The sequence below is a fragment of the Ochotona curzoniae genome, unplaced genomic scaffold (genome assembly GCF_017591425.1).
Source record: "Ochotona curzoniae isolate NIBS_2020 unplaced genomic scaffold, NIBS_Ocur_1.0 contig_1071, whole genome shotgun sequence".
Lineage (NCBI taxonomy): Eukaryota > Metazoa > Chordata > Mammalia > Lagomorpha > Ochotonidae > Ochotona > Ochotona curzoniae.
The window spans coordinates 12866268-12879016 of NW_024464939.1; the positions used below are offsets into that span (position 1 = coordinate 12866268).

Here is a 12749-nt window from a genome sequence, read left to right on the forward strand (position 1 = left end):
GAGTGATCAATCTATAATGGCTACACCAAACTAAGTGTACATAACTTCAATCTTATTTAATCTCTTTTGTTGAGCGGAAATACTAACTAATTAGTCTATTTTGAAATGCATTTTCCACCTACTTCTGAAACATTGATTGCCAACTCTCTTCTTTTGCTACCTACTCTATGTTCATCTTGTTCTCATCACCCGTAGTTCTTTGTGTACTTGTTATGCTTGAGCCTCAGGGTTCCTTTTGGTATTGTGAGTTATTTTGTTTATTCCACAACTCAGACTATTACCCGTGCTCTGGCATGCACTTCCCCAGTTGGGTTCTTCCTGACTGACACAACTATCTTGATTAGACCTTCAGAACAAATCTTTTTATTCAAAATTTCATGAAGCTCAGAATTAACAGTCTTATCCTCTCTCTGGACTTCATCACATAAAATTAAGTATGTTGTATGGGTGAGCTCTAGCAAATCTTTCAGAAACAAATTGTCCATACAATGCACAAAGTTACAGACCTAAAAAATACAAAATTCCTAATTCCTTTCATGAAGTTACCAAAACATGACAAGACCAAACTGCTGTCACTATTCTCAGTTAATCACAATATAAGCAACCAATAAATCCCAATTGTAAATGTAGTTGCAAAACTCCAAGTTAAATATTGACAATTTAAATTGGTATTTATGGTTTATGGTTTATTCAAGAACATAAGAAAAATATGACTATGTAAATAGACGTTTATTAGTCCTTTGATAAAATTAAAATACAGTTCCCAGGCTTGGGCTTCAAAATCAAACGGCTTTGATTATAAATTAAAGGGCATCCACTTACAGCTATTTTTAACTAGACAGGTGAATAAAATTTTTAGATCTTATTTTAGTATAAAATAGTTCTAGACTGGCTTACATCTCTGGTTCACATAGCATTATTTTTTCCCTTTACATAATATTCTTCATGCTTGAAATTACACATCTAGCATCTGTTTCCTTTCTTGGGTTGTTACCATCCTAAAGTCATGCATTGCTATCCATAATGTAGAAATTAACATGTGAAAAGTCTGTGTGAACAGAGGAAGAATTTGTGCAGACCAATGCAAAATGAAAATAAGGTTCCGCTTGTCCAAAAATAATTAAGATTTTAAGATTCTAATAGCAGAACATTTAAAGCAATGATCCAACTTTCAAATCATATACCATCAGTTACCTTTGTGTGTGTTTGAAACATGCTGAATGTTATGCCTAGAAAATTAAATCAAGGAACTTCAGAAAAAATCTGTGAAATATGCATTAGATAGAATTCAGATCACAATCTCTGAAAAGTAGCAGAATTGAGTAAAATTTTATATAAATACTGAAGGAATATTTTATAGGAATACATTTTGAAATGTACTTGTAATTAAATATTGTAGAATACTAAAAATATACTGTTTAATAATTTCATGTGTTTATTTCAGTTTTTCTAATGCACTAAGTCCATCATTCTGAGAATGCTGTCTTCCCTTTCAATATTTGTTAATTATAGCTTACAAAATTTACATACTGCTTTTCTCCTTATTGGCTTTCCAGCATAATTTCTGTTTATGAGCCAACAGAAAGTTATTGATCCATTTATTTAATCATAAAGTACTATCATAAAACTTGTAAAATGCTATATTCTTATCAGCCTTATTAGAAATAATGCCAAGTTTACCAATACAAGCTTATTTAAGACTTTTTTTGCATTTTCCAAATTACATTTATTCTCTCATAGGCAGAAAAATAATAATTCATTGCAGTTAAATTGTGCTCTTTCTCCCACAACCATTAAAAAATCCAAGTGCTTTAAGCATATTCTCTTCAAGAAATCTATCACCCTTTGGGTCACATTTCAGTGACAATTTACATCTCCTAAATCTGAAAATAATTTCCTTCCTTTCCCCTAATGTTCATGTATGCACAAGTTCTTATTCTATCAGGTTTTATGGTTATTACAGCAAAAAGGAAAGCGGATTTTGCCTAGTGCGAGTCATTGATGGATGCTCTTTTACTCTGTCCCTGAAAGGTAGATAAATAAATAACAGACAAGTGCAGGCACTGAGCAGCTGTCTGCCTCAATGCTGTGGTTAAGGATTTTAAGTAAATACGTCACCTAGCTGCACCATGTTCAATTACAGGATTCATTTTTTTTAAGTAATGCCAGCTCCTTGTTTCTCTACTCCCCATCTCCCACTCTAAGTCCAGTCAAGTGAAAACTGTCAACTTTTCCCTCTTCATTGTGTCTGCTAACCACTCCTGCCCCAATCAGTTTCTTCCACTTTCCTTCTGTTTCCCATCTGCTGTCACACACTTTCACACAGTCATGCATGTGTTTTCACACAGAGCAGCTCTCGTTCATTCTGTCACTCAACAACAATTACTCATTGCTCCCCATGTGCTGGATACGGTTAAGTAGCAGCAAGCTGGGTTGGGTACAGGGAATTTTAGAAAGCCAAGGTGACTGAGCATAGCCTAAGGGTGCTTTGAGGGAAAGATTCAGAGAATTCAGATCACACAGTGTTTGGAGGACCTGGCATGCAATGGATCTGGGGTAAGGGAATGGCATCAGATATCTAACTTCTGGGAAGGGGCTGAAGCAACGGTGGGCAAGATTAAAAGCTTGCATATCCCTCAGACAGACTCTGTAATCACCAACAGGTTTTATTGGAAGGCTACACTGTCAGGACTTGCCTGAGCATTGCATTTGGAAAGTGAGAGCATTGCATTTGGAAAGGAGAGGATTCACAGACAACAGTGGAGAGCTTGAAATCTTTTGTCTTATAAATTTGTTCCAATTGTTTTTTTTTTTCTGTTTTTCTGGTTTGTTTGTTTGTTTGTTTTGCCACACTGCAAGAGAATCAAGAATGCCTTCCACTAGTCCACACCCTTTCAGGTGTCAATTTAAACATCACAAGCCCCAGAAACTTTCCCTGTGGTCAAAGGTCCATCTACAGGATGCCTTCTCTTTCCTGGCATCACTTTCTAAACGACTGCAGTGTTCAAAGGTCTAACACAGTGATTCCAAGAATACTCTCTAGAGCAAGAATTGAGATTTCTGTCCAAAATGAGGCAGTGAACTACGGCATGCCACTAAAGGAAGTCTCAGTTCCCACATCTTCAAAGCACAGGTAAAAAAAAAAAAAAAAAAAAAAAGTCTGCCCCATTGAAAGTCTTACATGAGACATGCATGTAAAATGCCTAGCCTCATTCTGGTACAGAGAAAAGGCTAGATAATGAATGCTGCTACTATTATCACTGTTGTTGCTAGTTTTCAATCCCCTCCATCAGCTCTACAGAATATAAACCAGAACAAAATAAGAAATAACTAGATAGCTCAGACCTAGGAAGGAAATGAACATCCTAAGGACATAGGAACATACTGTTATGATGGGCAGTTTGCTTTCTTATTCAGTAAATACACTCGCAGGAATCATGGTTATTACAATCAGTTTCCACACGCTCCACTTAATGGGAGTTAACTTTTTAAAGACATCACTTACCAGAGTAAGTAGTTCCACAGGACAATTTTTTTCATAGAGCTGCACCTGAGCAGGTGCATGTACGAAAGACAGAACAGAAAGAGACTGATTAGAGAGGTTAGAGGGACAAAGGGCGTGACCCTCTTAATCATTCTTCACTTCCTTTTTTTTTTTTTTTTTAACAAGACGACTTGGCAACGTCCACCACATCCGCAGCAGAAGCTGCAACGCCTCCTCGGTGGCGTCCACTTGGACACTCTGCACATTCGTGACTTCCGTGGACATATTAGCAACTGACAGCCTTAGCTCCCAGTCGCCCAGAGTTGCCAAGGCTGTTAGGAGTCCTCTGGAAAGTCGTTTGCCCCGGATCGCTTTGATTGAGAAGGCTGGCTAGTTTCTCCGGAGGTACTTGAGAAACTCTAGTCCTAGTCCAGGTGCATAGGAAGCTGTGAAGAAAGACGCAGGTGCCCAGGAGAGGGGAAATGGTGACGGCTCACCTGGAATAAACCCAGCGATTTTGAACCTGCAGACCAAGCGCAAACTAGAAACTGAAAGTACACTGCCGATTGATCCTACGGAAGTTATGGAAATGGCAAAGCACAGAGCTGGGCTGTGGTGTGTGCCGCCCCCTCGGGATGGATGAAACAACAGGCGCGGCGAGGGTGAGCAACCAGCCTCAGACACTGCCCTACCCGGCACCGACTCGCGGGAACTCCGCGGAAGACCAGGGTCCTGGGCGTGATTATGGGCGGTGAGAGCTTGCTCCTGCTGCAGTTGCGGTCATCATGACTACGCCCGCCTCCCGCAGACCATGTTCCATGGTAAGCGCTCCTCTCCCGGGCGCATAAGTTCGCGCACCGGGCGTGCCGAGTAACTCTGGGTGGCTCTGCCTGCCCCCTGCGCCCACGCACGTCCGGGAATAGCCCGGCCTTGCCCTTTGGACAGTTGAGAGCACTGCCTCTCCCACTAGCAGCCGCCAATCGGTCCTGGATACGGTGGCGCACAGGAGTAATTTTCCTTGAGGTCCCAAACAGCTGGGGCTACCGAGAATCAGTCCCGACACCTGCTTTCCGAACCCAGGTCAAACGCCACAGGCTTGGTGCCACTCATGGGCGACGGCCTGCAGCCAGGTCTAAGAGGTAGTCACCGGCTGTCTGTTACTCCCCAGCCAGCGTTATCTTCTGCCAGCTCCACGCCCAATCAGCCTTCTTTAGATTCCTGGCCACGCCGACTTACAGGCGGCCCGGGTTCAGCCAGTAACTGGGTTCTTTGCAGCTACGAACTGCCTAGAGAATTGAAAACAAGGCTCCCATGGGACACACTTTTAAAACCCTACGGTCGCCGGAAAACCCCGTTTTCCCCCCTCAGTGTGGCTGGGAGTTTCCGAATGGGGCAGTACCTAGCGCTCTTTGCTGAGAACCCAAATCTAAGAAATGGGCATTGACAAACTCTGTGTGTGTGTGTGTGTGTGTGTGTGTGTGTGTGTGTGTGTGTGTGTGTGTGTGTGTTTTCTGATCGCTTGCTCCTGGAGAAAAATTCTTACTAGGACCTAATTCATTTTATTTGCTCAAAATATTCATTTACAGTGAGAGGGGATAAATGGAGGTGGGATTGCTTCCTTTCGCAAAAGAAAAAAATAATATTGCAAGAAAAGAAGAGGGAAGAGGGAACAGGGATGTGAGGGGGAGGGGATATGAGTGGAACTGGAATGTTTTACAGCAAGCACTTCTTATGCAGAAGAGGACGGGTGGAGCAGGGCTGGGAAATGGGAAATCCACTGTGCTTGTCTCTCAGTGAGCTCCTTTACCTCGGGGGTCCTTTCCCTTTCCCAGGCTTTCAAGAATGAAGAATTGACGTAAGCATAGTGTGAGAAAATTAAATAGGATTAGGTAGGAGAAAACAGGCGATCAGGGAAGATTCAAAGAGGTGTCCTAAAGGTGCTGAACACAAAATTGGAAATTGAACACCACTCTCTTTACAACGCACGCGAAACCTCTTGAAACTACTATTTCCTGGATGACTCCTGGTTTCAAACCTTACATCACCGGTGCTCTAGGGAGTTGAAATGCGAACAGGGAGCTAGGATGTGCATTTATAATACGGAGTGGCTCTTTCCTGAACTGCTCTCACATTAATTCAGCACCACTAGTTGATAGTAGAAGTCAAAGATTAAAATTCTAAACTTCAAATAACGATGGTTATACTGAGGGACTTTCTGCAATTTGTTCCTACATTTTTCACTAACTGGTTAACTCCATCAACAGCTGGATAGAAATACATTTTACACTTCGTCCTGAGTGTCTCCTCTGTGCCACTCAGTCCTGCTAACTGCTTTGGGTCACTTTACCATACACAAGGACTGAAAAGCAGAATAATAGATAGAGAACTGAGAAAGATTAGAAAGCTAGAACAGATGCAAAGACGAATTATAAATAGCACTGTACCAAGGTGTAAAAGTCTTTAAGTGGAAAAGGTTGTTTCATGTCATGATCATACTCCTGTGTATGTGTGTTTTCTGATCTCAGTCCTCACCTGTAGCCAACTATAAGGAACAAATAGTTAATGTCTCTTTCTCTAAAATAAAAGTGCACGATATAGTTTCAGAACGTGGCCAGGAAACACTTTAATGAGGCTCATGCAAAAGACTATGGATTTGTGTGCATTACACTGGATCACTTCTATAAAGTTATTTAGTTAGTAAGTTGTGCAGTTCAGTGTCTCTACACACTGCGCCTATAGGCTCCACCTGACAAACCTGAATTTGACTCCTGGCTTTAACTAGTCACATTTTATAAAAGAATACACACCCCTTCTACCCTATATTCTCCATTTATAAAATATGAAAGACTTACAGGCCTAACCTTGTATCAGTGCAAATACGTCTATGAAATGTACACTCAGTAAACACTTACTATTCTTAAAGATGGATTGAAGACTGAATATGATGAAATATAGAAGCCAATTTATTTATATTCACTTTGACCCCATAACTTAAGCAGCTGAAGATTGGATGTATTACTTGGCTTAAATTAAAAACCAACAAGAATTTTTAGACAGTAATCATTCTGGTTTAACCAAATTCCCCACAGAAAAGAAATTCTTTGGTTTCAGTCCCTTCATCCAGGAGACTTAAGACCGTTCCACAAACCCACACTTGCTTTACATTATTCCTTATGGGTCTTTTTGGCTTGAAAAAAAAAGTTTAAGCTGGAAGGGATGAGTGTCTATTGTGTAATACAAGAAAATTTGAACAATATAGAACTCCTTTTTCTCACAGTTACACAAGTAAGATACTCTTAATACATTATTGGTTAAGAAGTATTGGAGAAACTACAGGCAAAACCATACATCACTAATGAAGACCTAGATATGCTTGCAGCATCACCCCTTAGGCAATTTCAACTTAAGAGACATATATAGAAGGCCAGTGAGAGTATTAAAATTAAAGTGTGTGGGAGCTGAATGTGATAATGAGAATTCAATTATTTTAAAATGTCTGCTTTAGAAATCAGAGAGGTGAAACATAAAGGATGATTTGTCATTCACTCAGTCATACAAGGTAGGGGGCATATAAAAACACAAATCCCAAGTCTGCTTATTTCAGTCTCTCAACACTTGCCTTGCTCTATTGCTTGGTGTGTGAGAAACTTAAAGTGACAATAGAAAAGTGAAATAGAAAAGACAAACAAAACTGAGTATTCTAGCATGGAACTGGTTTCCATTCAAAATGCCAATGTGATTGCATTGTTTCAAATTACTACAATCATTTCTGATCAAAGCTGGGTGCTGTAACAAATCCAGCAGCATTCAGACCTGGCACTTATCTGTGCATTAATAAATATCAAATGCCAATACTGCCTATAGGTATCAGATAAGCCACTATCTCCTTATACATGGTGAATCCATCTCCTGCCCCTCCCCGGCCACCTTAAACAGAGGCGATATATTCCAAGATGTCCAAGATGTGCAATGGCAGTTATGCCTAAAGCCTCACTTAGTACTCAACTCTGTATACTCAAATACTAGGTTTTTCAGTCTTAAGGAATTACTTAAAATGCACCATGGCCACAACTACTGTTTAATTAAAGTATAAGAATAAAATCAGCATGAATTTTCTTTCCCATTTACAAGTTCACATATAGAAAATTTGTAATTCTTAGCAACCTGAGCATATGTTCTTTCTTGTTTTTGTTTTTGTTTTTTGCTAAACAGATGGGTTTTTTTTTTTCCTTTTCACATAAAGGAGGCACATTATGGCTTCTCTTTGACATATGTGAATTACCAATATCACTAGTTGTGAGCTTTGTCATTGCCAAGTAAAATAAGGGTTACTTTAACACAAAGCACTCCAATATCACCATCAGTGATATGATAACTGCTAAGTGATTAACAGGCAGATAGTGTATATAGTGTGGATAAAAGAGACAAAAACAAGATTCACAAATAGAGTCAGATGTAGTAGGACAGTAAAATTTCTTGATTGCACATCAGAATGGCATACAATATAAAACTTGAGATATTATTGGAATTTTCCATTGAATATTTTGGGATAAAAAATATGTAACCTGATAACTATGGACCCATAATAGTTACTCAATTAAAGGTAAGTAGCATTATCATTATTAATCTGTCCATTCTTGCTTGTTGTTTATGTAAGCACTAAATCACAGAGCTGTGAATAAATTCCATGTCTTACTCCTGGGTTTTGTTTCTCTGACAACATCAAATGTCAGTGACAGCCTAATTAATTCTATTTGTAGAAATACGTACCACTAATATTATCTATTTACTAAGGGCTGTTTCCAACTCCAACTTCTTATGTGACAGATTATATGCTACATGATGCATTGCATGGAACTTTCTGATATGATTGTCACAATATTCCTTGTGTCTAAAGGGTGTTGCTTCTACTCTCAATCTTGTGAAATGTTTTGCACTCAACAACTAAGTAAAAATTCACTTGGGAAACTTATAGGGAATATATTGTTAGCATTACTCGGAGTTTGCAGAAAGATTCGAATAAAGTACGATGTTAACATATAAAGAAACAGATTCCCATGTAACCTGATTTTTATGTTTTTGGGAGTTACTTGCTTTCTGTCACTGTACATTCACTGTCTGAAATGATACCATTTATAATTTATTTTTTATTGCAGTAGGGTCTTTAGATGGGAAGCTTATCAAAGCAGATGTAAGTCATTAGTTAACAAGGGTATAGATTTATTTTTGGGCTCTTTGAACACAGAAAGAAGCTGGACAGAGCTATGCTTGAAAACATATGACTTTGAACACATAGAAAAAGAAACTAATGAAAGAATTGAAAGGAGGACTCCCAATGCACAACAATACATTTTTAATGATTTTGTGCTAAAAATGTCCATGATTTCAAAAGAATATAATCATAGCAGTTTTATGGAAATAGACTTTTCCAATTGTTGCCTCTAGAATGTAATTGGATATTTGGAATACCATCAAATCCATGTTGTAATTATACTTCCTAAAATGTCAAACTATGTCAGTTTAGAAAAAAGATGTTAGCACCACTTTGTACAAACATATTAATACCTCTTTGTACTTTGTAGATGTCTTTTCCTGGAGGGACCTTCAACATAAATACCAATTGTATAAACTGTTATCATAGCTTGAAATTTCTGTGAGAAGCAGAGTCTATGAGTTCATCATACCTGTTCTGCGCTTTTTCAAAGAATGATTTCTTTTTTATAGAGATTTATTTTATTTTTTTAATTGAAACATCATATATACAGAGCAGAGGAGAGACAGAGAGGAAGATCTTCCATCTAATGATTCACTCCCCAAGTGGCTACAACAGCTAGAGCTGAGCCGAACCTATCTGAAGGCAGGATCCCGGAGCCTCCACGGGGTCTCCCGTGCGGGTGCAGGGTCCCAAGGCTTTGGGCCGTCCTTGACTGCTTTCCCAGGCCACAAGCAGGGAGCTGGATGGAAAGCGGAGCTGCCAGGATACAATCCGGCGCCCATATGGGATACTGGCGCGTGCAAGGTGAGGACCCCAGCCTCTAGGCCATGTGCTGGGTCCACAAAGAATTTCTACATAAAAAATCAAAAAACCTTAAACCAGCAAATGCTATTCCCCTTTGATGCTTATAAAATTCTGATTTTTAGGACCCTTTTTTACCTAAATGCTAAAAATTCATCTTAAAATATGGAAATAAGTAATCAAGTCCTCTGAAAAGCTACGGTCAAATGTAATATAACCTAATGATTAGCTGATTCTTACTTACTGTTTCATTCAGTTTCTTTTAGGTATATCTTTGGAATTCCTCCTTTGATCCTTGTTCTGTTGCCAGTGACATCACCTAATTGTGATATAGAAAAAATTAAAGGCGGCCAAGTATATGAAAATGTTCTGTTAATCAGCATCAATGAATTGGTATGTGCTTATTGGTTTCCCTCGTATTTTCACTCACTGGGAAAGTTTGAAATATACTTTTGGTAGGCGATTTTATAATTAAGTTTACATCTATATTTCTTGACATATAATCAGCTACAGAATAAAATGTAATGTGATATCATGTAGTTTTTAGCATCAAATGTTCTTTAATTATTTCCTGAACCAAAGGCTTCCCAGTATTCATTTCAGCACTATTGTTTTTCACTACCAAATTTATTATATTCTAGCATCATTACCTAGATTTCCTCACCATGGTACACTAGTCCCTGAAGATGCATAACTTTAGGAAAGAAAACATACTAATACGTAACACTTAAAAATTATGACAACCAGATGTTTGTTATGGTATCAATGTGTGCATTTGTGTGTGTGAGTGTGTGTGTGTGTGTGTGTGTGTGTGTGTGTGTGTTTGATACACATATAATTTTATGCTAACTTTTAATGCTGTGGACAAAGTTTTTAGTTAAAACAATCACATTTTGTTTTACAGAAAATATATGCAAAAAGTAGAGCATTTCCTATTACTCCCCTTCCCCCTGCATAGTTCCCCTGTTATAATTTTGCTTTACTGTGACACATTTGTTACTATTGGTGATCTAACATTGATATGTTGTCATTAAAGTCTGTAATTGACATTAAGATTTAATACTTGTGTGAACCAGCTTTGCCAATTTTGATGCATGTGTAGCACCATCCCTCAGTGAGTATGGTATCATACAGAATAGCTTTTCTGCCTTAAAAGCATTAAGATCTACTGATTCATTTTTCCCTTCATCTCCTTGAACTATTGGCCACCACAGATGTTTGTTGTCTCTATAGTTTTGCCCTTCTAGCATGTTGTACAGTCTGAAACATGTAATGTGTCGACTTTGGACTTGATTTTTCCCTTTGTAAAGTGTACCAAGAGTTCTTCCCAGACTCTTGCACTTTGGTAATTCACTGTTTATTGATGCTGAATTATATTCCTTTGAAGGCATAAGCCACATTTTATTATCTCATCACTGATTGGTCATAACGTGTCTCATTGGCTATTTCTAGAAATAAAGAATAAATCTAGTAACACTACTGTTCAGGCTTATGTGGATGTAAGTTTTAACCTCATTGGAGTAAATACATAGGGCCATGATTGATGGATTATAGGGTAAAACTATGTTTATCTTAATTTTAAAAATACTCTGCCAAACCATCTTCCAAAGTGACTAGAGCCTCTTACGTTTTTACAATTAATGAATGATATCCTAAAATGCTTCCAATTTGACAGTCTTTTGTGTAGTTACTGTTTTAGGTTTAGGCTAATTTAGTAGGTATCTCATAGAATCTTTGCTGTTTTAAATTGCAATTACATAATGACATCTGATGATGAATATTTTTCAGATGCTTATTTATGTCTGCCTATCCTCTATGATCAGTTACATAAAATCACAGCTGACATCTTAACAATATTGGTCCATAATCATGTGATAGGACATATTCACTTAGTGGGTTCATCTAATCACAGTTTAGTGCTTTTCTTCCTATAAAGCCTGTACATATTTTGTTAGATATTCTAGTTATTTTCTATATTATAGAATTATAGGTGATGTATTTTTAGCTGCAGGTTGTTATTGCTGTTTACCAGTGCACAGGAAAGCAACTGATGTTTGTATATTAATCTTCTATTCTACAACCTTAACATAGTCGTTTATTAGTTCCAGATTTTGATATTATCGCCGAATTTGGGGGATTTTCTACAGAGATTATCATGTCATTTGCAGAAGTTAACTTTTACTAAGGCTTAGTAGCTGTTTCAATATAATGTGATGTATTATTTTGATAGTCCTTCTCATCAAACTGAGGTCTCAAAGAGCAAACAAAAATTCTCTCAAATGTTCAGAAGTTTGAATACATTATCTAATATGTCCACTTATCCTATACTTACATAGGCTCACTGCATTGTTTCTTCCTCCTACTTATACTGAAGTGGTGTGGCATCTTAGGATTTCAGTGTTATATCACTTGAAAGACACAAAATAATATACACTAAATGTTTAATGGTATGTTTTATAATTCATACTGTTCTTGACACTGTTTTAACTAAATAATGCTATATGTTGTAAAACTAAAAATAAAATAATGCTGTTGGGAATTGAGATGAAGTTTATCTAACAGATCTGCAGCAATTATTTTCTCTAGAAATATAGAAGAGCTTATCTGATTATTATATGTAACAACAAAAAGAACATCAATAACAATGAAATACTTTTTACTTTTGAAAGATTTTTCATTCCTACTGGAAAGGCAGATTTACAAAGAGAAGGAGAGCAGACACAAATGAAATGGTCTTCCATCTGCTGGTTCACTCCCCAAATGGCCACAATGGCTAGGACTGAGCAGATCCAAAGTCAGGAGCTAAGAGCTGCTTTTGGGACTCCCACATAGGTGCAGGGTCCCAAGGTTTGGGCCATTTACACTGCTTTCCCAGGGCACATGTAGGGAGCTGGAGAGGAAGTGGAGCAGCTGGGATACAAACCAACACCCATATGGAATCCCTGTGCTTGCAAGAAGAGGATTAACCAATTGAGCCATCATATTGGGATTACTAAAATACTCTTTTTTTAAAACGAAGAATATGGCAAGCAATTGCCGGTGACAGACAAGATACTACTTGAGGTACATCGATCCCATATTGGAGTATTTGGCCTTTGAGTCTTGTCTCCCCTTGTGACTGCAGTTCACTGTTAACGTGTACCGTATGAAGTAGCAGGTGATGGCTCAAGTTCTTGAGTCCCTGACACCCAGGTGGGAACCAGGCTACTGGTTTTGACCTGAAATTCTTGTGAGAACTTAGGAAATTCT

At 38.1% G+C, this 12749-nt stretch overlaps 1 protein-coding gene across 1 annotated transcript in view; it reads left to right on the plus strand.

Moving 5' to 3' along the window:
* The first annotated feature begins 3653 nt into the window (after window positions 1–3653).
* Window positions 3654–12749, plus strand: part of IL7 (interleukin 7) — a 39246-nt gene continuing 30150 nt past the window's right edge. The window contains exons 1-2 of the mRNA XM_040994147.1: window positions 3654–4305; window positions 9757–9893. Coding sequence (XP_040850081.1) covers window positions 4296–4305; window positions 9757–9893 — 147 coding nt within the window. The 5' untranslated portion in view covers window positions 3654–4295. The remainder of the gene's footprint in view (window positions 4306–9756; window positions 9894–12749) is intronic.